We start from the raw sequence: 26223 nt of genomic DNA on the forward strand, positions 1-26223 counted from the left end.
TACGCATCTCTACTATCTATACCTCATTCATGAAGTAAAATTTAACCATAAAGACGTTAGAATAAAGTGTCTTCTGAATAATGTGAATATAATGCAGCGCCAACTGAAATTATGTCAGTAGATATCTGAACGGCTATATCACAGGCAAACTAATCAACAAATAAGTTTATCAATGGTTGATATTTCCAAGTTTTATTTTTCTATAATGACTTCATTTCATATAATGGAGGGTTATGTTCGAAATGAAGAAACTGTGTTTTCAATTTTTATTCACAAGAAATAAAAAAAAATAGGGTAAAAATCGAATGAAGTTCTGATTTGTTTCTATTAAATACTTTATCCAGTAGAATTTTTTCATCATTCGTTAAATTTGAAATCTTAAGGAAGAATTGAGAGGTTTTCATTCGGAAAGTAGTAAGACTATGGGATTGATGAATGCAGTGCATTTGAATTAATGAATTCCATATAAATTAAGTCATAGTAACATATTGTCACAACTATTATAACCAATGCTAAGAGAATGAAAATGAACCCATCTGTCTTGGACTACAGCACAATATGAACATGACTATTGTGTTTTTAGTTAGGAAGAGAATTATATATCAATACAATTGGTAGTTAAATATTTATTTAAAAAATGTGTAAATTTAATGAGTCAAAAAAAATTAAATCTATTAAATTTTGAAAAGTATTTCCAAATTTGGATTTTTCTGTTTTTAAACAAAATTATCATTATCATATGATGGTAAAGCTTGATTTAAGGCCAATTTTCGCACATGGCATCAGTCCGTCAACTTTATAAAAGTAGTGTACATGGTAGGTAGATACTCTCCAACTTCAAATAATATCAATTGGCCTCTGAGGATGACGGTAAATAATAAAACAACAAAAAAAATACTTAACAATGGCAATCAATATTCCAAAATCGATTCCTGGTCATTTTCACCAAATTCCAGGGATAATTAAAAAAAAATTAATTATGTATATGATGAAAATTGTACACAAAAAATTGTTAAAAATAAAATAAGTTCTTTTGCAATAGCATTACTAGTAAGAATATCTATCCTATGCAAAATTAACATCATTTTTCTTCTTCAAAATAATATCTTGAACATTTAGATGAGCAACTTTTTCCTTCTGCTTAGGTGGTATGCTCTGCTGACAGAATCGTTTGAAAGCTTCAAGTTCTCTTTCCTCTGCATCGAGATCATCTTCTAATACGTCTTTTGGTGAGAAAATGTTATCTGTAAAGTTCTTAATGTGGTAACACTGGGAATATTATTTTATAAAAAAATTGTACAATAATAATCAATATCTTACCATAGCTCCAATCGTCCTTATCCAAATTGTATTTGTCCCCATTAGTAGGTATAATAGACACTTGAGCAATCTGCTTGGCCTTAGAATCCTGTTCCGTCTTATGAGATTTTTTGTCAACCTTAGTTATTTCGATACCAGGTAAACCTGATAATATTTCTTGGGCGTTCTTCGAGGTCATGGAGTTCTCCTGTCGTGAAACGCTGTTAGTGTTGACCACAGGGCTTTCCACTTCTCCACCAATTACCGGTTTTAAATCAGAAAGTAGATTATGCATGGGAATACCATTGTTTATAGATTGTTGCAATCGAGAGCTACGTATAGTCACCATTCCATTCTCATTCCTAAAAATTGATGCTTGTCCGCATGAGGCTCCAGCAATATTTAAAGGCATCGGATGCTGTCTTCCAACCGATTCAGACAGAGATTGAAATATTGGATTTTTTAAGGTTACCATAGATGGTTGTGAGCTCACTGCTGGAGCTGGACCTAATAAAAATAACATTAGTATTATGTTTAGTAAAACATTTAGAGAAGCAGTTAATAAGTATCATGTTGAAGGGTATTCCTAGGGAATAGTACGCAGAGATTTGTCTCAAACCATTGTGCAAAATATCCCTACTCACAATAGTTATTATTTTTGTTATCAGTATACAATTTTTGTTGGTTTTTTATATACTTACTCGGAGGTGGCTGCTTCTTATTCTTCTTTTTTCTACTTTTTCGAGATGTTTCCTTATTATTTTCATTTGAATTAATTAACTTTTCAGTATCGACAACTATCACACCAGATTTATTATTAACAGGAACATTACTGTTTCCAGGAGGATCATTCATAGCAATTTGGTAATTATTTCTGTTATTTGATGAGGGTCCATCAATTTTAGTTATTGTGATTCCAGGTGGAAGCTTCAAAAATGGCAGATCGACCTCTTTGCTTTTCGTGTTTTCAATTTTGAACTGAGCCTTATTTTTATCAGAATCATTATTCTTGTTACCAGAACAAGTTTCATTATTTTTATTATTTACTGTAAAGGAAACTTTCACTTCCTTATCGACAGAATTATTTGTCTTTCCATTATTATTAGAGTTATATTCTTTTCTCAGAACTTGAACTTTCACAAGATGTTCAACTTTTTGCTGAACATTAGTAGGCTTTTTATTCTTCTTTGATTTATTGCTTCCTTTCTCCTTATTTATATCTGACTGATCATTCATAAGTGTGTAAAGCAGTTTGTCTTGATCTGGTGTTGTACCTTTCAAAGTAATCGTAACAGTAGGACTATTATCACCATTCTCCATTGATTTTTTTATAGTTACCATTGCAGGAATTGTTTCTTCTATTAATTTACTTGCAACTACATCATTCTCTACATTTGTATTACCCTTATTCTTATTTTTCAATTTTTTTGACTTTTTACTAACTGAAAGAAGCAAATACGAGCAGTTATATAAAACAAAATCTTTATTAACTCACCTTCATTAACTGAATTTCTCTCTCTTTCTAACTGCTGTTTCAATCGCAATTGTTTTTCCGCTTCTTTCTTTTTATCTTCTTCCTCTTTAATTCTTTTATCTTCTATTTCCTTTCTTTCTTCCTCCTAAAGTTGATTTGAATATAATATAAAATTTATTTTTTTTTTAATCCTCACCTTTCTTTGACGTTGCCTGGCTTTTTTGGCTGCTTTTTTTTCTGCTATAGCAGCTTTATCAGATCCAGAGTTACCTTCGATATAATCAACAAGTCCATGAATGTCGTTCAATTTATGTTCATTTGCTCTAGGAATCAAACTATTCCTCATTGGTTCAGCTGTCGTTTTCAAATCTTTACTTCCAATATCAACAGGTTTCAAAGAAGGTTTGATGATTGTGGAGGTTTTTAAATTGTTATGATTTTCTAACTGAACCGTAGGTTCAAACTTTGGCGGTGAGGTCTTTGTAGGAATTACATTTTTAGTGGTTGGTATTCTATTTGTTGGATCAACAGGAACACTTTTCTGTTTCTGATTCCTCTGATTCAATCGTATTCTCAAACGAGTTCTAGTTTCATTTGTATGTTTTTTGTTTGGTGCTACAGTCTTGAAAAATCATGCAAATATTATATTTCACATTTCAAATGGTTAATTAAAATGTATAGACTAAGAGATGATGACACATATTTGCCATAAGAGCAAAAACTATGAGGTATTCGCTCAAACGTTGAAATTTAATAATTACATCTATAAAATCGATTTGAACACTTGTCAACGATTATACAACTTTTAGATTTAAAAAATATCACATAATTGAGAGAAGAAAATTTTGTATCTAAAAATCGATTTCTCGAATAAAGAACGGTCTATCCTTACTTTTCGAAGTAAGCACAACAGTAGACTGAAATTAATATTACTTGAATTCACGTAACTTCCTTGAAAAAAACCGCTCATAAGCATAACACGATATTAATTAATAGTAGAGCCGGCTCAAAAATTAACCTTAATTCAGATTTAATCAAAAACAACCACGCACCGAGCCAAAAACTTCGCAGTATGTGCTATCACATCTCTTAGAATCTTTGTGGTGATCACATACCCCTTGTAATTTCTTCAGCTCTGAAAAAGAAACATCATTATAAATAAACAAGAAAAAAGTACACAATTAATTGAAATTGGCAGCATGATCGAAACACTCAGATTAATTAGAAATAAATACCTGGCATATGAAAACACTGATTAATTCATTTTCAATTGAAAATAATATAGTTCGTGTGAATTTTTTCAAATTGAATATTAATTTTAGCAGAAATTCACGCAAAAACTTCACACCTTTACCTGCTTTCAGCTCCTCTTCATGCTTACAACTATGGGAACAGGATGAGGAATTCTTATTCGTAGTTTCATTTCTTATGTACGGAACTCTAGAGATGATATAAAATTGAATTCTTTGAATTGAAAATATCCTCAAGCAACATACCTGCAATTTTCCTTTATTTCACCATTTGCAATGTTCTCTGCCTTCTTTTCAATTGGTCTGCAAAATGCTTAGAATCAACAAATCAAAACATTAAAACGGAGTATAAGAAATTTTCAAAGTCAGCTTGGTTTTCAACTAGTAAAGTCCTTTCCCTACCGTAAAATAGTAATAATAAGTATCTATCATTTTTTTCCTTCTTTAAGAGGATATTTGGTATTAAATATTATCTATATTTCCAAACACCAGATGTTAAAAACTAACCTATTTCCAAAATGTTCAACTTTAGTATCAGTTTTTGAAACAGAAGGTTTAACTTTTTTCAGTAAACTCAACAAGCTCTGACTTCCTTTTTCACCATTTTTCCCTTCTCTGTTTTCCTTATCATCTAATTTTTTATAAATATTCGAATTATCCATATCGGTGAGGAGACCAGTGAGGACAAACGAATCGTTTGTCCTCACCGGAGAATCGAAAGCATTAGCTGGCCTATTTCGTCTAATATGTTCTGAAAAATTAAGGATTAACTCATTTGAGAACATTTACAGTTGTTGATTTCATACCAACAGTATGGTCATGATATTGATTTAGATCTACTCCTCTTGGACAAAATCGACATTGTAATAATAGAAACGGTGGAGCAATCTTTTTAGAATTAATTTGAAGGGTTATCATGCTTAATAAACAGTCTTCACATAAACATTGTCCACTGCTGAAGAAAGATGGACAGCCCCTTGTACTCCTATTACTTGCTAAGATTATAAGTTCAGCAGCTAAACTTTGTATACTGTCTCTGAAAAATGATAAGTATACTATATAAAAAGTATCAAAAAATTAATAAACTTACTCAGTTTTATCCCTAAATACCCAATAATTAGTTTCTAAAATTCTCTTATGGTCTTCACTCTTATCATTTGGCATATTCTGATTAACTCCTCTAAAATTTAAATGATCAATAATATACAAACAAGATAAGAAATATTTGTTTATATGAAAAAATGTCAAAATCGTTTTACCTAAAATTTTTAAGTGTTTGCCATAAAGCATTCAGTTCCCCAAAATCTATGATCATTGAATTATATTCTGCGAGAACTTCCAATTTATCCTGAAAATTGTTTTAATTCTAATAAACCTGTAAAATATCTTGTCTGAGATTTTATTAAAGCGAAAGCAATACCTTTTGTTTAAGTTTTGCAAAGATTTCTGAATCAATGACCCGATAAAATACATTGAAAAAGATAAATTTATTATAATCCATCCAAGTCATGTTGCACCTGTCTCTTAGAAGTTTTTCCAAATCCATAAAAACAGGATATATAGATTTTGAGGCAATCAAAAATTTTTGATAATATTGATATAGCCCTACAAAAAAAAAATTGATATTTATAGTGGTATCCATAATGATTTTTTTTTCAGATTATGAATGAATCATTTCAGCAAATTTTATCCTGTTTGCATTGTAATGAGAATAAGCATTCCCAAAAATGTCGAATAAGCTTAATAGGAAAACTGAATACAAACAAACAAAAAACTCGTCACCATATTAAAGTAATAAGATACTCACTCCCGAGTATTGATCCTTCATCTATTAAATGGTAGAAATTGAAAGAGATAAAACAGACAAACTGGTGTAAGAGAGAATACACTTTTAAGTATAATTGTATCTCATCGGCTCCAGATAATCTTAAAAAAAATAAAATAATAGTCGTAAAAATTCAAGTAGGACAAACTTACTGTTTAACCATATCTTTCATTTCGGCAATAAAAGGTTTTGATAATTCCTCAATGTTAGATTGAGGAGTGAGGGATAGTAATGATCTATAAACATAAATCATGAAATGACGCAAAGTCAGCCATGTGTGGGTATATTTTGACTTCTTAGCATTCATTATGGCCAAATATCTTGTCAAAATATTCTTATCCTGATCTTTGCCATCATCAAATTTGAAATTTGTCATCTGAAAATTAATGTTTGGGTTGTTATCCTTATTCATTAACAGGTTTTTAAGCGTAAGGTTAGATACACATATTAATTTTAGCTTCAAGAGCATGAAACACTGAATCGATTGATCCTGTGATATTCTGATATCTTTTGTTCACTTAATTGTAACACATAAAAAGCGAATTCATGAGAGGCAAAAAATTAACTTATTCGCATCAATTTCTTCCGATTAATTTATGCAGAAATTGAATTTGTTCGTTAATTAACAGGTATAAACTTTTGTATAGGATCTTTAAAAGGATACATTCTCTTACAATTTAACATACCTCTAAAAGTTTATGGAGATTCACCATAAAATCCTTATGTAAAGATTGAAGAAACTGAAAGGAATAAACTCCATCAGATTCATCATGTCCGTCCCAAAGCCCCATTTTACTTTCGTGTGCGAGAACACTGTATATCTGTCCTATTACTCGAGTCATAAGTGAGTCCAAATCACTCATATTTACGTTTTGAAAATTGACGTTTTACTGTTTATACAATAAATTTTATATATTAACTAGCGGGTACCTCAAAAATTTTCATTTCTAAAATGAATTCAGATGTCAAATACTAAAACTGTTCTATCAGTCAAAGAAGGTTATGAAGTTGTAGAAGTCAAGATGTTTGAAAATAATATTTTTTTCCAAATACATTTTACAAATAACTGAAACTCTCTGAAAACAAATAAAAACAAACTATAAATAATACTTTTTTAATATGGAATGATTTTGTAACACTAGTTAGACAGATCTAAGGGTTAGGTCAAATGTAACTCGTTGTTAGTTTAAGGTTATAGTAGGATATTTATTTGGAATATGTCATCATCCAATAGGGTTAGAATTATTGTGATACTCTGATCATAGATAAGTAGACTCTGATGTAGCAATAGCATGCGGCAAAACTAGTTGTCAGCATTTAAATTGGGTCTTCAATTTTAAAATATTAAAATTCATACGCAGAGAAAGATATCTCTGAGATCAAAATGTCGAAACAACATATACCTCGAGTACCAGAAACTATAGACTTCCCCAAAGCAGAAGAGAAAGTTCTAACCTTATGGAAAACAATTGATGCTTTCAATACTACTTTGAAACAGTCTAAAGGAAAACCTAGGTAGTACTTTCCTTCTTAGTAATACACAAGAAATGTATGTTGTGCTTTCTCACAGATATAGTTTTTTCGACGGTCCTCCATTTGCTACTGGCCTTCCCCATTATGGACATATTCTTGCTGGTACAATTAAGGATGTAGTTACAAGATATGCTCATCAGCAAGGTTTTCATGTAGCTAGGCGTTTTGGATGGGATTGTCATGGTTTACCAGTAGAATATGAAATTGACAAAATGCTAAACATAAAGGGGCCAGATGATGTAATGAAAATGGGTATTGATAAGTACAATGCTGAATGTAGGAAAATTGTTAGTAGGTATTCTTCAGAATGGGAAACTATAATGACACGGTTAGGACGGTGGATAGGTATGAATCATAAGGATTCTCATAATACAGGATGATAAATTTATATCTTTTAGATTTTAAAAATGATTATAAGTCTATGTATCCATGGTATATGGAAAGCATTTGGTGGATTTTCAAACAATTGTATGAGAAGGGTTTAGTTTACCAAGGCAACAAAGTAATGCCATATTCTACTACGTGTAATACTCCCCTTTCAAATTTTGAATCTGGTCAAAATTACAAAGATGTAGTTGATCCTACTGTTACTGTGTGTTTGCCAATTATAAATGACAAGGATAAAGCTGCTCTCCTGATTTGGACTACTACTCCGTGGACTCTTCCTAGCAACTTAGCTGCTTGTGTCAATCCAAGTAAGTATAATTTAAACAGTCCATTGATAGTTTTGACTGAAATTTGGTTGATTTTTATAGACCTCATATATGCTCGGGTTGAACAGAAGAGTACCAATAAATACTTTATTCTTCTGGAAGAACGCATTGGTGTTCATTTTAACGATGATGACTTTATTGTCAAAGAAACCTTTCCTGGATTAAATTTGAAAGGTTTAAAATATGAGCCCATCTTCCCCTACTTTGAGGAAATGAGTAAAACCCATGGAGCTTTCAGAGTATTATGTGACGAATATGTAACTTCCGAGTCAGGTACTGGGGTTGTTCATCAAGCTGCTTACTTTGGAGAAGATGATTATAGAGTTTGTTTAGCAAATGGAGTTATTTCCAAAGATATGGATCCTGTTTGCCCTCTGGATGCTAGTGGAAGGTTTGTGAAACCAGTCACGGATTTTGAAGGACAATATATCAAGGATGCTGACAAAAATATCATCGCGAAGCTCAAAGAGAATGGGAAGCTTTTCAATCAGTCCCAGGTGAGTGAAAATATTTTTATTCAATTTTCATTCCCAGAAATCATTATGAAGTGAATAATAAATGAAATTTTGAAGGTTATCTCAACAGCAATTTCACCTTGACTCAATTCAAATTACTTGTAAAGAAATTTAATCTAGAACTAATTGTATATTTTGATTATTTTACAGATAAAGCATAGTTATCCATTCTGCTGGCGTTCAGATACTCCATTAATCTATAGAGCAGTTCCGTCATGGTTCATCAGAGTTGAGCACATGCAAGATAAACTCTTAGAATGTGCTTCTAAGACCTATTGGGTTCCTGAGTTTGTACGCGATAAAAGATTCGGTAATTGGCTGAGAGAAGCGAGAGATTGGGCAGTGAGTAGAAATAGGTATTGGGGTACACCAATACCCATATGGATGTCTCCTGATGGTAGTGAAATTATGTGTATTGGTAGCGTTGCCGAGCTGGAGGAATTGACAGGAAAGAAAATAACCGACTTGCATAGAGAATTTGTTGATGATTTGGAAATTCCTTCTCCCATTCCCGGTAATCCACCTTTGAAACGTGTTCCTGAAGTTTTTGATTGTTGGTTTGAATCAGGTTCTATGCCATATGCGCAGCAACATTATCCATTTGAAAATTTGAAGGAATTTGAGGAAATGTTCCCTGCCGATTTCATTGCAGAAGGTATTGATCAAACTAGAGGCTGGTTTTACACATTGATTGTAATATCTACAGCCATTTTCGACCAAGCCCCATTCAAGAATCTCATTGCTAATGGAATGGTTCTTGCAAGTGATGGCCAAAAAATGTCTAAACGCAAGAAGAATTATCCAGATCCAATGGAAGTTGTGCACAAATTTGGTGCAGATGCTTTGAGATTATATCTGATAAGTTCTCCTGTTGTCAGGGCTGAAAATCTACGTTTCAAAGAGGAAGGCGTTCGTGACATTGTGAAGGATGTGTTTCTACCTTGGTACAATGCTTTCAGATTTTTATTTCAAAACTTGGAAATGTATGCTAAAGAAAATGTTTTTACTTATGAAGAATCACAATTATCTAGTTCTAACATTATGGATCGTTGGATATTATCATTTACTCAATCACTTCTGCAGTATGTCCGTAAAGAAATGGAACTGTATCATCTGTTCAATGTCATACCTAGATTGACTAAATATGTTGATTACTTGACCAACTGGTATGTAAGAATGAATCGTAAACGTTTGAAGGGTGACTCTGGAAAGGACGATTGTAAAACTGCTCTGACTACCCTGTTCAATGTGATCTTCAATATTGTTAATATGATGGCACCATTTGCACCTTTCCTTTCGGAAACAATGTACCAGGAACTCAAAGTTGTAGCTAATATTTCTTCTGATAGTATTCATTACCTTATGTTACCTAGCCCAAACTCTAAACTAATTGATCTTGACATAGAAAGGGCTGTTTCAAGAATGCAAAGTGTTATAGAACTTGGAAGGGTAGTGAGAGATAGGAAAACCCTCCCAATAAGATACCCTCTTCCTGAAGTTATAATTATTCATCAGGATCCTCAGTATTTATCAGACATTCTTTCTCTACAAGAGTACATTTTATCAGAACTAAATATAAAGAAAATTTCAACCACTACGGATAAATCTAAGTATGGCATCACACTGAGAGCAGAACCTGACTATAAAACATTAGGCCTTCGTCTTAAAGGTGATTTCAAAGCAGTAACTGCTGCTATCAAAGCTTTGTCAAATGATGATATAAATGATATTACCAAAAAAGGATATGGGGAGTTTCTAGGCCATAAAATTGATATCGCAGAGTTGAAACTGATATTCAAAATTGAAAACTTGAGTTTGGCAAGCTATGAGGTGAATAGTGATAATGATGTTTTAATCCTATTGGATTGCACTCCAGATAATTCGATGCAAGATGAAGGAACAGCTAGAGAAATCATTAATAAAATACAAAGACTACGAAAGAAGGCCCATCTAGTACCAACTGATGAAATAGCAGTCTTTTACAAAAGTGAAAACGAAATAGATCGTGTTGCTAAGGAATTTTCTAGTTTTATCGAAGGAACCATAAAAGCTTCTCTTAAAAATTGTTCGGAAAGAACATCTCAAGATCAATTGATTATTGAGGAGACTTTGCAATTAAAAAATTGCAATTTATATCTTGCTCTAACAAAGAGAAACCTTATAAATAACCAATCGAATGCTAAATGGGTCAACTTAGCTTTATGCGACTTTAAACCTAGATTATATAACAGTAATAGGGGTATGATTCTTCTAGAAGCTGCTGGTAAACAGCTCACAATAAAAGAATTGAATACAGAAATCGTTTCTCTATTTGGCGTTACGAATTATAGTTTATGGAGTAAGCATGGTGAAGTAACAAGCGACAAAAAATTACATGATGCCGCAGAAAGTACCATTTTCATTACAAAGAAGAATAAAGAGCCCTTGTTAGAAGAAAACGGAATGCCATTTTGCAAAATGCACAATTTCTCAAAAGGTGACAAAAATGGCACTTTGATATTAGAAAATCCTGTCGGTAATACTATCATCAAAGAATCCGATATCGCTTCTTTTATCGATCAGTGGACGTATTGACAAAAGTGGCTACTTAATTTATTTATTAGAATAGTTAAATTATTCTAATATTTCTTTTTGTTGTAACTTTTTTTTCGAATAAATGATACTTGGAATGTCAGTGTTTCATTGATTTATGAACCATTTAATTAGATTGTTTTTTGAGTGAATTTCATTAGTGAAAAACAATTTCGCATTTTTCAAGGTTTTTTCAATAAATGTATTCGAATTGTAGCCGCCATATTCAAAAATGGCTGTTTCCGTTGGCTTCTTTTGTGGGTCATTGTCCGAAGAAAAGCTTGATATAAACTTGACAGAATGTCATTTCTACCAATTCATGGATTATACATTGATTTGCAGTACAAAAATTTATAAGAATAAATATTTTCCTTAACTGACTTATTACAAGATTATTCATTTAGATAACTGTTTGGAAACAGTTATTTTCACCGTGATCGAATTATTTTCATTTCTATGGTTCATTAACTACTTAAATATTTTTGGATATGTAGTTATTTCTGAACAAGTGAATAAGACTAACATTAAAACCTAATGAAATCACGAAGTTTTTTCTCCTTAAATGGGTCATTAAAGTTCAGGATCAGTGAGAATTTAATAATAAAATATTTCTGTGGTTCCATTTCTAATGTTGGTAGCAACGCGTAAGGACAGTTTGGCATTTTGTGATGTGAGATTTTGTTAAAAGTTTTTATTATGGTCTGATTAATATATATTGAGAAAATATATATGTATGCCAGATGTAATAACTAACAAAACTTCAAATAAGTCTTCCCTATAGGTTTGTAGTGCAATGAGTAAGGAGCTCACAATAATACGAATGAGTCTGTTCAAAATTTGGTTAAGAGATGAAAATAAAAAATGATGGAATGCAAATAAAAACATTAGAACATATGTGATGTGAAACATAATTTAGTGATCTTTTAATAAATTATTGATTCCAAAATATAGTGAAGTGTACTTTTCAGTCCTCGATTGTGTGTTTTGAGGAATCCGAAGTTAAGTGTAGAGTGATCTAAATGCAGCATGAATAGTATAGATTATCGCTAGGAGTGCGACATGATCAAAGAAAAGCACGAGAAGGGCTCCGACAGCGTCAAAGAAGAGCCTGGTAGTTCGGAAAAAGACAGTCCTAATGCAGATGTACGCGTTAAAAAGGAGGAAGATGCCACAGGAAGTACATGCCCTATTAAAAAAGAACCTAATCGTCCTGTTACAAAGAATGGGGGCCTCATTGGTTCAACCAATACTGGATCCTTGCAGACACCATCTGAGAGAAAACCCGATACAGAAGAAACGCCTTCTGTTTCAGAAAATTCTATAAAAACTGAAGAACAGTTACAACAGGATATACCTTCTGAACCTTTTTTGGGATTGCCTGCACCACAACCCCCTGACGGGGTGCAACCTTTAATCAGTAATGTCATCAATAAACAACCTAGTACTATGGAGCCCTATATGCAACAGCAAAGTCAAATATTTGTCTTTTCAACTATGTTGGCGAATTCTGGGGCCGAAGAAGTCTTACAGGGAAGATATCCTTCTATAATAGCTTATCATTGTGCCCAACCAGGTACAAAAAAATACTTAGAAAAGAATCCATTGAAAGTAACGCAATTCAGGCCCAATCCTACACAATGGTTAAATAATATAGCAATGATGAAAAATAAAGGTTGTACACGTAGTCCCCTAGGTCCCAAAAATCAACCGTCTATTGATTCTTTTTTGAGCCCAGAAGGATTAGATGAAATGGTTGCTTTGACTGAGGATTTGACATGGGATCAGAAAAATAATCATTTAGATAGTTTAGAAGGTGTCAGTAATGGTTTACCAGATGTAGGACCAGATATGGATGCCTGTAGCCCTTCTTTATCAAATGTACCCTCTCTACAGGGTGTTAAAGTGCCTGATGAAAATCTTACCCCTCAACAACGTCAACATAGAGAAGAACAACTAGCTGCCATCAGAAGAATGCAACAGATGCTTTTCCCTGAGAGGCAGTCCATGGAAGAGCAGAATATGGCTAATGTTTCTAATGCAGAAAGTGGTAATGCATCATTAGATTGCCCTAGACAAATGAATCAACCCCTAGCGAATATGCCAAGCGGTCCTGGACAACAACCAGTTTCCGCCCAAATGGAGTGGCAGAAGTTACAAACTCAGTTTTTCGAAGATAGAAAAATTAAACCTCCGGACAATAGAATGTGTAGTAATCAAGTAGTGCCAGTGGGGCCTGTTAGTTCAGGCCCATCGTCGTGTTCTGGACCTCAGGGTGGAGGTGCCCTTAGAGGGACACAAGGTTCTGGACAAAGACTTCAAGGACCCCCTCCTCCATATCATCAAACTCAAAGATCTGCAAGTGTACCTATAGCACTTCAAAGTCCTTCACCCGCATCTCCTAACAACCCGACATCGAATTTATCACTCCCTTCCCCTAGGGCTTCCTCCGCTCTCAACTCACCAGCTGACCCGAATAGACCATTTGGACTCAATAGACATATGAGTACAGGACAAAGTCCGACGTCACAAGACTCCCCCTCAGCCCCTAGACTGAATCATAGTAATCCTGGTACACCAGTTTCATCGCATCTTTCGCCTAGTATAAGCAGTAGCACAGCAGAACCTTGTTCAACCCATCAGTCTTCAGGTGAGTACTACCACTATCATTATTAAAAAACTTTTGTTATTTCACATATATGTAATTTTTTTACACCCTGAACAAATATTAACATAAATTATTAATTTAATGATAACTAAGATCAATTTCTGTTATTTATTATAAAAAATGCTTAAAACATAAGAACATTTTTATTACTAAATCAATAATAACCTTTGAATTTTTTCTATTCTTTATCCTATTATATCTAAAATGCAACAACACGTATGTTGATTGTTTCTTGACTCCTTTTAATTTTGCTTGATCATTGAAATCTCTGAGAAGAATCAGATAGATTATTATCCTATTATATCTAATAATGCAACAACACGTATGTTGATAGTTTCTTGACTCCTTTTTATTTTGCTTGATTATTTAAAACTCTGAGAAGAATCAGATAGGTTATTGTTGTAATAAAAAAAGTGTTCCTTCCAATTGATTTGAGATTATTATAATTACTCCAATCATAAATATTGTTTTATAATTGCTTGATATAATTCGCATTCTGATTTAAGTATATTTTTATTAATTTGTTATTTTCAATGATGAACTTTTGGAAAATCTGAGAGGAGAAAGATTATTTAGCCCACCTGAAATTTTCTAAGTTCAATTTTTGTTAGTAGTGTAGAATTGAGAGTCCGTGTTATATTAATGAACAGTTTAAGAAACTATTACCTTTGACAGATCATTTCATGTTTAGGGTTGAAAATCACGGAGGTTAGGGTGAATGATTTGAAAATATGTTCAATTTTGTAGGAAAAGTAAAATTCGGTTGAAATCTAGAAGCTTTTAGTTCGATTTTTGTGTTTTGAAAAGTTTTCTTCAAATTTTTTCTAGATATTTTTACAATAAGTGCAGTGAGATGAATTCTGTTTTCAAAAATTCCTATTGCCAGATTAGAGTAATTCAAATTTTCGTTTGTTAAAAATAGTTTGTTCTCTTCGACTTTATTTATATCCCATTGCACAACTATTTTCTGCTTTGGACTAAATCAATTTTACGAGAAAGCTAATAATAAGGCGTCACCTGCATCTCTCAAGTTCAATTCATAGTATTCTCTGAGGGTGGAGTCATCTGAAATTAGCTCTGGATCTGATTAACTTCGATCGAACAATAAGAGAATAGTTGGATTTATCGAAAATTACGTGTTGGTTTAACTTTCAAAACTAATATCTGTATGCTCGGTTTTATTAACTTGAAATTTCCCAAGCATTTTATACCATTTTTTTCATTAGAACGATTTCATTTTCACAAATGAAAGGTTTACAGTTTACGTACGAAATTATATCCGAAAAATTGTTTTCGGCCTTGAAGCAATTGTTTCGAATAAATAAGAAAATCGATCGGGACCATGTCAGGGAGATACTGCGGTTATTCAATCAAATTCGAGCAGTTGTATCATTCGAAATCTGCTTTTTTTTTCTCATAGATCCCATAGAAAAATATCAACTCACTGATGACGAATTCGTGGCCAATTTGAATTCTGCCCGGAAGCCTTAAAAACCACTCGAAACGAACAACCCAGAACCTTGAAATATTCAGGGTAGTTGGCGATTAAGCTTGGTGCGAAATTTCATGTTGATCGCATCAACAGAAACACAGAAAATGTTGATTACATTGTCAGAACCATAAATTCATGCAGATTATCAAAAAGAAAAGAAAAAAGTTGAAATTTCGCGTGAAGGTAGCAACAATTTCAAGCTTGAAACAAAATTTCATATGAATCGTGTAACTAAAACCATAAAAAATGCAGGCAAAATACCGAAAGTAATTGCTTCATATTTATATTGAAATTTGAATTTATATAATCTATACAGGGTGTTTCCTAAACATGCGGCAAAAATTCAGGGGGTTGTTCCTTGGACTATTTTAAGCATGTTTTGTCCTTGGATGATTTTTGAAAAACCTCTTTGTTTCGAAGATACAGGGCGAACAACATTTTTCATATTTTTAAAATTAATAATAGTTTAAATAAAAATGCGTACCGCACTGTGTTTACTAAGTAGGTACAATTTATTTTTAAATTTGTTTAACAACATTCCAATTACTAAAAACGGCCAGTTTTTTGACTAAAAATTGATAAGTGCAGATGGTAAAGGAATACAGATTAAACACGGTTTTCATTTGAATTCGTTTTGTGATGTATTAGCAATTTTTAGTCAAAAAACTGGCCGTTTTTAGTAATTGGAATGTTGTTAAACAAATTTAAAAATAAATTGTACCTACTTAGTGAACACAGTGCGGTACGCATTTTTATTTAAACTATTATTAATTTTAAAAATATGAAAAATGTTGTTCGCCCTGTATCTTCGAAACAAAGAGGTTTTTCAAAAATCATCCAAGGACAAAACATGCTTAAAATAGTCCAAGGAACAACCCCCTGAATTTTTGCCGCATGTTTAGGAAACACCCTGTATAAAATAACCGTCAACACTGACATAACAAATCACGTCTCATATACATTGTGTCCGTAAAGTATGGAACAAATTCATTTCTAGCTAAACAGACCATTTCAAGAAATAATCCTGAAACAAGTCGATTTTTGATTTTAATTTACTGTTTTTCAAAATAATAATCTAATATACAGGGTGAATTACTTTAGAGTAATGACGTCACCGTCAATTTTTTTTAAATGGAACAACCCTATTTTGTCTCAATTTTCCCATTACTCTAGCTGAGCTGATTCCAAAAATGTATCACATGTTGATTCCAATTGGTACAGAGTGGACAAAAATACAATAGTTTTGTGTGTGCTCATAAAGTAACGCGTAACATTCTTTATTAGTTAAATTAACAATATTATCAAAAATACTTATTGTCTAGCGGCAATTGGTTTGAATGTAACACCCTGTAGTTTGTTAGATTTTTAGATCAATAAAAATGAGCTGTTTCCAAAAATGTTTGGTAATTGTGGTCTAGTAGACAGAATATGAGAGAAATTATTTCTTATCAATTTAAAAAAAACATAGTCGTCTAGTTTTTTTTGTAAAATGTCATTATTTGTTTAGTAATTTATTGGTGTTCAATGACAGTTTAGTACTACAATATTTTTGGTATTCGTGAATGTTTTAATTATTGCTTAGATTTAATTTATAATTTTTGTCAACCCTGTACCAATTGGAATCAACATGTGATACATTTTTGGAATCAGCTCAGCTAGAGTAATCGGAAAATTGAGACAAAATAGGGGTGTTCCAATTAAAAAAATTGACGGTGACGTCATTACTCGAAAGTAATTCACCCTGTATATTAGATTATTATTTTGAAAAACGGTTAATTAAAATCAACAATCGACGTGCTTCAGGATTATTTCTTAAAATGGTCTGTTTAGCTAAAAATGAATTTGTTCCATACTTTACGGACACAGTATAGTATAATCTATATAAACTAACCGTCAACACTGACATAACAAATCACGTCTCATATATACCTTTATAATAATTCCATAATCTTGAAGGGTGGAATTGGCGCCTGAGTTAACTAACGGGCGCTTAAAATCATCTGATGCCAAGTAAAATTGTTTAAATTGTATTTTATTGACAGAAAGTAAGATAGTTAAGTTTTCAAGAAATATTTCGGGACAAATAACTTGCAAACCATTGTGCAAAATTTGAAATGTTTATAATTCGAAGTAGGTTCAGTGTAAATCCAATGGAACTTGTTTATGCTATTTCAAATCGTTTCATCAATATTCACAATATAACCATATCTATGGAGCTTATCTATATGGCGCTTCCATTATAAATGATATTAATTATATTATATCATATCTTAGACCGTAGTCTTAAACAAAGAGGCTCTGCAAGTGTGATTTTCACGAGGATAACAACCCAAGAGCTAGCGGTTCATTTAACTAATCCATTTCCCACAAAGCTAGAAAGTCCAGATTACGACGAATAGGGAGTCGATTTACTGAATAATGTCGTCCACGAATTATTCTTAAATTTTTCTCAGTATTCACAAATGATCAACGATTTTGATAAAACAATTAAACAATTTTCAAAAGTTGAAGCGTTTATCTTTCCATAATTAAATGGCATAACCTACTGAACACAAATGACGTAAGTAATGTCAAAAAATAAAATACAGTATTGCCATTATAACCATTGAATTGTATCATTCATTTTGGGAAAACCCTTACTTTTAGAGCTATCAAAACAATATTCCCTTAAAATTCCACCTTTGTGGAAGGTGGGTTAGTCAAATAATGCAGGGCTAGATTTCCTACTACAAATTGCCCCCACTTTTCGGAAATAACTTTCGTTGATCTCATTGTTTTTCAACAAACGGAGATTTAGAATTCACCAATAACTTACAGGGAATTCATTATTATCAAAAACATGGTACGTTAAACTCTGCTCATATAAATATATCTACGTATAAATTCAAGAAAAAAATGAATATACGTTCTAAGGCCAACAACTCGATCAAATAATGCATGTAGGCATATAAAACGATTCTCAACTCTTGCAATGAACAAGGTCAAAATGATTCTTGCTTGTACCACAAATAATCACGCGAAGAATATTCATTCAACTTTATCAAATTCTTAAGATCTCGAAGAAGCTATGAAAATATGATAAAACTCCTGAAAATAAAATCAATTTGAAATGAACTGAGACGTTCTAAAATGTTTTTTGCTCCGAATCAAATATTCAAAATTTTGCAATTGTTTCAAAATTATTTTTATGGTTTTGATTTTTCATTCCCAAAAATAAACCTTTGAAATTGCTCAAAGAGAAAAAACTAAACCCCTTCCACTGTTTTGGAATGAAATGTGTAGAATTAAAAAATCGAACTGGTGACATTTTGGCACTAACACAACAAATTCTCTAAAACACAATGTAAATATGCGGTTTTAGACATTCTAGCCGATTAGACTTTTTGTGACCTTTATTACCATTCGAACTTGACCTTGCAGTGGCCTTGAAATAAAGTTTGGCGATATCAACTATGGTGTGCAATTTGTAGTGTTTTTGTTTCCAATAATGTATCATTCGATTTTTTATAAATTCGATGGTTTCATTTAGTTCCTGGATTCGCTAATTGAAAATTGATTGCATGCTTTTCACGAAGATTCATTATTTTTTTCAAATCTGTAGAAACCAGAAATCGCCTCGAAAAGATCAGGTGTTTATTAGAAATTATTTGAGCTAGTTTGAAACTTGTTGCTATTCCACAACAATTAGAATTTCTTGGAAATTTGACTGCATACTGCTATGACAAAAAATCGGTCTCAAATTGAAGAATTTTCAAAATAATACAACTACTAAACGAATAAACCAATCATCAAAACTTTTTTAAACGCATTTGGCGCAGGTGGCGTTTTGATAAGCTTGTGCGGAATTTGTGCCAACTTAGCAACAAGAATTCCGACAATCATCTAAGTAGATTTTCAAAATTATCAATTCTGACAGAATGTATAATCAAGTTACCAATATGTAAATTTTCATCTCTAAATTATGATTAATTTTCCATAAACGTCTAATAGGCCATCCCGGTGAATCACCCTGTATATAGAAGAGAGTTCAATATTTGAGAAAATTTGAGGGTTTTCTGCTTTAGAAACCAACACAATATAAATTAGGTTTGATAAGAGAGGTATTGATTGAAATTTGGATAACTCATTGGACCAAGTATTGTTTATGGCATCTCACTACAAAACCCATAAAGCGTAGTTAAATTTTAGTTTCTTTCTGTGTTTACCGGAAGTCAAAGACTACTCCACACAATTAGAAATTGCGGTTTTTCCTCATTTAAAGTTCTTCCTCGATAAATCTTAAAGTATTCATTTTAGGTATAGGGTTTGCATAAGTAACACCCACTATTTTTGTACGTAGAATCGACTGAAATAATGAAAAATATAGGTTCTAATTTGAAAATCTTGAGTTTTGATGAATTTGAGTTGACCAAGTTCATGATCTTCTTATAAACACCCTATGCATTTTTGGTACAAACCGCAAACGGTCTTATAATACTACGTATTTGCTGAATCGAAAAAGAAAAAAAATTATAATATTCAAAAAAATTTGAGTCCTCATCGCCGACATTTTTTTCATAAGAATCTCATTAACTCATGAACCGATGAGTTTTTCCCAAGGTATGGAATATTGCCGAAATTGTCATAAAAAAAAGCTATCTAATGATGCAATAATATAGTGGTCGTGCCATTTGAAATAAAGAAGTAGTAATCTGTTTCCGGTATAACCGGAAGTTGTAGAGATCTGAAAATATTTTAGGGAAAAAGATCATTGTCTCGAATCCCAATATGCAAATTTTCAGCTCAAAATTATGATTAGTTTTCCATAAACGTCTATTAGGCCATCCCGATGAATCACCCTGTATATACATATATAGATATTCAGTCTATCAGAAAATTCGATAGAGTCAAATACATTAATGAGAAAATTAGAGAATGTAAATGAAATTAGAAACTGGTTTTCAAGTTATTGTGAATTTTTCAATTGAATTATAAAAGTAAAAATTTGTTCAAGCATTTGTTGTTGAATCTGATGCATTTTCTTCTGTAATAATATATTTGTAGAGCTTCTTTGATGATCATTTTATAATTATTTTTTTATTATTATGTATTGATTTAATTGATGATTTGTTTCAGTGGATGGAATGTTTGGCAGGACCTTACAATCCATGGCACAACAGAAACAGCAGATGAGCACTTCCACTACCACTTGTTCAACTTCAGTATCATCAAACGTGAAAGAGCCCAATCTTATGCCAGTACCTTCACCCCAACAGATACAGTATCTAAATACTTTTGAGGGACAAGAATTGATCATCCAAAAACAGCCTAATACTAGTTTAAAAGAGGGCAACATCATATCACCTTCGTAAGAAGTTTATATTACATTGAAATTAGTAGCCACTTTTGCTGAACGTGAACTTTTATTAGATAAAAACACAGTCGGAAAGATTAGATTCGATCTAGGCGAGTTTTTGAGAGGCCTATCAAGCAATATAATATAGAATAAATATCAAAGTAAAATGACTTACCGTTAAATGGATTTTTTTCCTTCAGGGTATTACCACCAACGTCAATGGACAATGCATTTTCGGGGAATACATCCGATATGCCTCATTCAAGAGTTTCAGGTCCAAATACACCTACATCAATGGATGTTGGTCCACGGTTTCCACCAACACCCTCGGAAGGTTGCAGATTTCAGATTCCAAGCCCTCATACTCCTACAGCAGCGAATACAGGTGGTAAGTAGAAAGACGGCTTCGTCAAGTTAAGTCAACAGTTTGATCATGAAATTTGAAATAGATTCAGATCGAGCAATGGACATGAAAACAAGCACTCAATATGAACATACCCTGGATTATATTATTGTTGGGGTCGATTGGCTGGAGATCAGCCTTTTCGAAATACCACCATTTTGATATTTTGTTCTTATACTCTGCTAAATCAGTAAAAATTAACATGGCGGTGATGGCATGTTGTTTGCCATTATACATTGGGGTGTCATTCTATAATTGTGTTGTGATTTCCTCTGGTTGTGTTTTCAACTGTGGGCAGTGATTCGAGCTTACACTAAACAAAAATGCCTATATTGCATGCTGTTAAGTTGACTGTGGATCTTGTCTAAGCAGGGATAGGGGCTGGTTTTAAGGTGTGGTCCAAACAGGACAAAACCATCAGGTAAATTCAAAACTACCATAACACAACTTCTTATGACAATAAAAGTTGTTGTGCCAACTGACGCCATTAAAAAGTAACGTGATCTTAACTTAATACCTGACAAATTTATTTTGAGGTCAAACAGTTGACAACCAGAAACATTTGTTTTTCTATTATTTATCATTGTTCTTTTTTTCTATCTAAGGTGACAAATCACAGAGGTTAACTGCTCCCGGGCCGACATCAGCACCAGGAATGAGTCCACAAACTGTCCCTGGCCCCACATCAGACCCACTGAAGAACGACTTGTTCCCCACTCCCAGTCCGCATATGATGGATGTGACCCGCTTTCCAGGCCCAAACACATCTCCAGGCAACAAGATGGGAGGTGGTTTTGTGAATGTATCACCGCCAGGTAAACCGAGCCCCATGGATCTTCCTAACTACAGTTGCGGAAGAGGTGATAACATCCCTTTGAATCCGAACTGCACAAGTAGTATGTCCGGTAATCCTAAAGTTTCACATTTCGATCCGATATCATCATTGGCACAGATGAGTCAACAGTTGACGAACAGTGTAGCTAGTTCGTTGAATGGCCAGGGTAACCAGGGCCCTGGTATGATGAATTTTGGATCACCTTCCATGCATATGATGGACATGGCATCTTGTCACGGTATGCCTGACATGGATCAAGGTGGTGGCATGATGGGAATGCCTATGCAAGGTCCCCCTCATAGTTTCCACCCAAACTCTCCAATGGGACCTATTCGCTCTCTATCCCCTAAGTTGTCAGGTGCCTTTCCCAATCACATGCCTATGCCTAGGATGATGGGACGTCCTCCAGGGCCAAATCCTTATAACGGAGCCAATGTCCAGGTGAAACCCAACGCGCCTAATACTATCCAGTATCTACCTGCTAAACCACAAGGAAACAACCCAGGTCCAAGAGGTCCGCCCAGTTTAGATTTTCTGCAGAGGTTCGCAAATCCCATGTCTGGTATGGAGAACAAAATGCCTGGACAAAATATGCATCATTACTTTCCGGGATGTGGACCGAACAGCGGTCCTATGCCTCCCCACATGGGCCATATGGAGGGACCTATGCCACCAGAACTTGGAGGTTCAATGATGGGAGGCCCTATGGGTAATGGTAACCCAATGATGGGAGGTAATATGGGCATGCCTGGAGGTATGATACCAATGATGCGAGGACCTCCTATGAGGCCTTCAGCTATGATGAGGATACCTCAGATGGGTTTTAATGGTCCACCTGGTCCTGGCCATGATGGAATGTTCAATCCAGGTCCTGGGAATATGGGAAATCCTAATCCTCAAATGTTTGTTGGTGGACCTAAGGGAAGTCCGATGGGACTGGGTGCTCCAGATGCCAGTCAACCTCTACCTCCATCGATGGGACAGAACAATAGCTTTAAGAGTTCACCGTTTGTTGGCCCTACTACTGCCGATCCAAACTATGCTCAGCAATTCCACAATTTCCAACAACAATTATATGCCACAGGAACACGCACACAAATGGGAGGTCAGACAATGGGTCCCGGTCCACCACACCCTCAGCAGCCTCCTTATTTCAATCCGAAATAGCAAATTGGTGGTGCTGAACGTGTCAGAGTTTTGTTTATTTTTGATATTAAAGATACCCTGGCAATAATTGAAACTCAAGTTGAGTTTGTATATTCTCATGTTATTGAGTTGAATGCATTGAAGTCAAGTGCAGTTAAGGGCTCTGCAGCCTCTGTTTGTTTGTGTACAAAGCTGCCTGTCTACGCTATTTTGAATTTGTATATTTGCCATAATTAGAGACTATAGTATAATCTTTAAGTGTAGGGCTCGATGAAGTCCTTTTATGACAGAGGTTTCACTATTGCTCATATTGATTTGTTTCTATCCATCTGTTATTCGTTTTATTGTACATTTTATGAGTAATCATCAATCAAATGATAATAAAATTCTATATTATATATTAATCTCTTTCTTTGTATACCCCTCCCATTTGTCTACCCTTTGCAAACTCAGTTATTTTTATTGTCGCTTACTTTGACTATTGCTTAGATATTATTTTATTGTTATTAATAAAATATTATTTTTATTACGGCTAATGGCCCTGGTAGTCGAAGCCGTAGAACTTAAAACTTAACTTAACTTATTTTTATTATTAATGAGACATTTAAGGAAACCTTGGATACTTTGGATAAAGGGACTGCTAAGCAAAATTAGGATTCAAAAACCTTGAAAAAATTAAAAAAAAAAAATGAGGAATTTCGCGTTTTATCTAGGAAAGAACATGCAACAGTTTACTAGATAGAACCCTATTACGTACAAATTAGTCAATTTAATGTTTGGTGTGTTAATCGTTTATAATGAGATTTTTCAAATATATTGAGAAAATATGAAATTTTAAGGAAAAAAGGCCTCTAATAATAGAATTAGTTTTTAACAGGGTTGAATATGATCCACATAAATTTAATCTCCTCTAGTTCAGGTTTTAGACGGTATGCTAATATGGATAACAATCATTGGAACTGAGTATATTCAATTCAACGTAATCCAATCTGTGAGTGGCGGTTCCGTTTTGTTAATTTTTTTTATAATTATCAACCAAAAATCTATTCAATTCAAAAATTTTTAACTTGACCATTAAGAACAAGAACGAAAATTCTATGGTTGAATGACAAGGAGATAACATTCAAATTTACAGACATTTGAATGTTGTGGATAAAATTTGTTGAGCTCCGAAATTCCAACCTAATATCAAAAAACATCTCTGGTAAAACCTACATATGTAATCTATGCTTTTATAATATAGGAAGGTAATTTTTTTCGACTTCGCGCACTTTCTGGTAGCTACATTTTGAGGGCTTTTATTTAATTCGTGGTTGTACCTATTTGAAGAGGAAGATGTCTGAACCTCCAAAAAAAATTAAAAAGGGTTGCACATCTATTGAAGGTTCCAGTAGTGGATCTGATTTGGATGCTGCTACCCAAAAAAACTTGGAAGCTATTGATAATTGCCAAATTGAAATCGACAAACACTGTATTGAAGCTAGTGAAGAAATACTCAAAATTGAACAAAAATTCAATTTACTTAAGAAACCTCTCTTTGAAAAGCGGAGCGAAATTATCAAGAATGTGCCTAACTTCTGGTTTACAGCTGTATCCTTTCATAATAAAATTGGTTGTCTCGACTAATCACTGTTTATATTTGTAAATTGTTTTAGAATAACTAGTTTGTTTTCCTAAATTATGTAGATCATGAACCATCCTGATCTCAGTTCACTTGTAGATGAAAAGGAAGAAGAATGTTTACAGTTTTTGAATAGGATTGAGGTTGTTGAGTTTGAGGATATCAAATGTGGCTATGAAATCCAATTTCACTTTGAAGAAAATCCTTTTTTTGAGAATTCAACCATCAAAAAAGAATTTCATTTAGGCTCAGGTAAAAAGAAATCTCATTCCAATAATGTTGTGGGATGTTAATTATATTTATAACTGACAGGTCCTCCGAGTTCTCATAGCACTCAAATTAAATGGAAGGATGATAATGATCTCAATTCTGGCAAAAGTGGAAGTAAACGTCATTTGGAATCTAAATCATTCTTTAGTTGGTTCTTTGATAATGTTGACCCTGTTAGCGATGACATAGCAGAAATTTTCAAGGATGATTTGTGGGCAAATCCTTTACAATATTATTTAGTTCCAGACATGGATGATGCTGAAAATGATGAAGATTCAGAATGTAGTGGTGTAGAAGAAATACATGAAGAGTATAATTGAGTGTATTATCTTGTTCTAGAAAATTCAGCAATACTTATAAAATTTTTATGTTTTTAGTTGTGAATATTTTATTTTAACATATTTACAACTGAAAACAAAATTTAATAGAGATTTCTGAATTTTCTAGAGCAAGATAAAATACTCAATTATATTCAATGTATTTCTGTTATTGTTGAATTGTACTTTGGTGCAACACTGGAAAATCCCATTATTGAACAAGAGTTTGTAGGGAAAATATATTAATTCGAATATATTTTCGGAATAACTTTTCTTTAAGATATTATGGGATTAGACAAGCTATGTTTCTGATAATGTCTTGACACTTTGATATGTTAAACTAAATTTTTTAAGTATATGAATGGTTTATCTCATTTGTTATAGAATCTATATTGTTATTACGGAGTTTATTTAAAATTTTATTTTATATAGTGAATATTCTTTATGGCAGAAACTCCTTTAGGGCAAAATCATCTGTGAATCAATTGAAAACTAGTTTTACTTAGGAAGAAACTAATCAAAGCAATAAGTAAAAGATAATCAAAATAGAATTAATCAAAATCTGTTTCAGTAGTTAGCCCAATATTAATATTTGCTGTACAAAAACCAAAGGTATTCTATTGAAAACTCACATTCTCCCAAAAACATTTGCCATTTATATACCTTGACTAAATAAACAATATAAACTAATAGGCAACAGTATAAAGTTTTTTTTCAAGGTGATACCTTCCTACAAATATAGTGCAATAGGTTTTGATTTTTAATATATATCTTACTCGTAGACAAGTATTTTTAGGAAAACTTTACCCCTTATTAATGTGAGTATGCATTAGGATTTGAGATAATTATTTGAATTATTCAAAATAAAAAAATGGCAATAACAATATTTAAGTTGAAAAATAATGAGTGATAGGCTGAATTTTCTTTATTCTAATTTTTATTTCCAATTGACGATTACA

At 33.0% G+C, this 26223-nt stretch overlaps 4 protein-coding genes across 7 annotated transcripts; 3 read left to right on the forward strand and 1 right to left on the reverse strand.

Annotated features, from left to right (window-relative positions):
• Positions 1-252: 252 nt before the first annotated feature.
• On the reverse strand, positions 253-6877 carry LOC123686725 (myb-like protein P). 4 transcript variants are annotated; one of them, XM_045626980.1, is made up of 16 exons: positions 6535-6877; positions 6001-6224; positions 5831-5949; positions 5444-5628; positions 5283-5371; positions 5114-5203; positions 4830-5059; positions 4531-4774; positions 4270-4326; positions 4122-4213; positions 3826-3908; positions 2970-3395; positions 2795-2918; positions 2001-2741; positions 1321-1806; positions 253-1244 (listed from the first exon to the last, which is right to left on the reverse strand). In XM_045626980.1, the coding sequence occupies exons 1-16, from the start codon at positions 6709-6711 to the stop codon at positions 1066-1068; spliced, it is 3546 nt and encodes a 1181-aa protein (XP_045482936.1). In that variant the 5' UTR covers positions 6712-6877; the 3' UTR covers positions 253-1065. The 4 variants fall into 4 exon arrangements, with proteins under 4 accessions (XP_045482936.1, XP_045482937.1, XP_045482938.1 ...); XM_045626981.1 differs by having other exon boundaries at positions 4128-4213; positions 6535-6876; XM_045626982.1 differs by having other exon boundaries at positions 3889-3908; positions 6535-6873.
• A 202-nt stretch (positions 6878-7079) lies between these two features.
• LOC123686724 (isoleucine--tRNA ligase, cytoplasmic) lies at positions 7080-11278 on the forward strand. Its single transcript, XM_045626979.1, has 5 exons — positions 7080-7363; positions 7419-7726; positions 7780-8076; positions 8137-8591; positions 8760-11278. The coding sequence occupies exons 1-5, from the start codon at positions 7233-7235 to the stop codon at positions 11181-11183; spliced, it is 3615 nt and encodes a 1204-aa protein (XP_045482935.1). The 5' UTR covers positions 7080-7232; the 3' UTR covers positions 11184-11278.
• A 399-nt stretch (positions 11279-11677) lies between these two features.
• LOC123685681 (protein BCL9 homolog) lies at positions 11678-23454 on the forward strand. Its single transcript, XM_045625481.1, has 4 exons — positions 11678-13827; positions 20453-20684; positions 20873-21060; positions 21681-23454. The coding sequence occupies exons 1-4, from the start codon at positions 12240-12242 to the stop codon at positions 23075-23077; spliced, it is 3405 nt and encodes a 1134-aa protein (XP_045481437.1). The 5' UTR covers positions 11678-12239; the 3' UTR covers positions 23078-23454.
• Positions 23455-24191: 737 nt separating this feature from the next.
• On the forward strand, positions 24192-25963 carry LOC123685968 (protein SET-like). The gene is made up of 3 exons (XM_045625867.1): positions 24192-24646; positions 24743-24929; positions 24990-25963. The coding sequence occupies exons 1-3, from the start codon at positions 24392-24394 to the stop codon at positions 25265-25267; spliced, it is 720 nt and encodes a 239-aa protein (XP_045481823.1). The 5' UTR covers positions 24192-24391; the 3' UTR covers positions 25268-25963.
• The last annotated feature ends 260 nt before the right edge of the window (positions 25964-26223 follow it).

Source organism: Harmonia axyridis, chromosome X (genome assembly GCF_914767665.1).
Source record: "Harmonia axyridis chromosome X, icHarAxyr1.1, whole genome shotgun sequence".
In the NCBI taxonomy this organism is placed as follows: Eukaryota; Metazoa; Arthropoda; class Insecta; order Coleoptera; family Coccinellidae; genus Harmonia; species Harmonia axyridis.

Excerpts from the sequence above, each read along its gene's own strand:
- LOC123686725 (XM_045626980.1), bottom strand. The coding sequence starts at position 6,711 with ATGAGTGATTTGGACTCACTTATGACTCGAGTAATAGGACAGATATAC. Across the intron at positions 5,372-5,443 it reads TTGCAAAACTTAAACAAAAG|GATAAATTGGAAGTTCTCGC; the intron begins GTATTGCTTTCG and ends AACAATTTTCAG. Across the intron at positions 3,396-3,825 it reads ACTGCGAAGTTTTTGGCTCG|ACTGTAGCACCAAACAAAAA; the intron begins GTGCGTGGTTGT and ends TGATTTTTCAAG.
- LOC123686724 (XM_045626979.1), top strand. The coding sequence starts at position 7,233 with ATGTCGAAACAACATATACCTCGAGTACCAGAAACTATAGACTTCCCC. Across the intron at positions 7,727-7,779 it reads ACGGTTAGGACGGTGGATAG|ATTTTAAAAATGATTATAAG; the intron begins GTATGAATCATA and ends TATATCTTTTAG. Across the intron at positions 8,077-8,136 it reads AGCTGCTTGTGTCAATCCAA|ACCTCATATATGCTCGGGTT; the intron begins GTAAGTATAATT and ends TGATTTTTATAG.
- LOC123685681 (XM_045625481.1), top strand. The coding sequence starts at position 12,240 with ATGATCAAAGAAAAGCACGAGAAGGGCTCCGACAGCGTCAAAGAAGAG. Across the intron at positions 13,828-20,452 it reads TTCAACCCATCAGTCTTCAG|TGGATGGAATGTTTGGCAGG; the intron begins GTGAGTACTACC and ends GATTTGTTTCAG. Across the intron at positions 20,685-20,872 it reads GGCAACATCATATCACCTTC|GGTATTACCACCAACGTCAA; the intron begins GTAAGAAGTTTA and ends TTTTTCCTTCAG.
- LOC123685968 (XM_045625867.1), top strand. The coding sequence starts at position 24,392 with ATGTCTGAACCTCCAAAAAAAATTAAAAAGGGTTGCACATCTATTGAA. Across the intron at positions 24,647-24,742 it reads CTAACTTCTGGTTTACAGCT|ATCATGAACCATCCTGATCT; the intron begins GTATCCTTTCAT and ends TAAATTATGTAG. Across the intron at positions 24,930-24,989 it reads AGAATTTCATTTAGGCTCAG|GTCCTCCGAGTTCTCATAGC; the intron begins GTAAAAAGAAAT and ends TATAACTGACAG.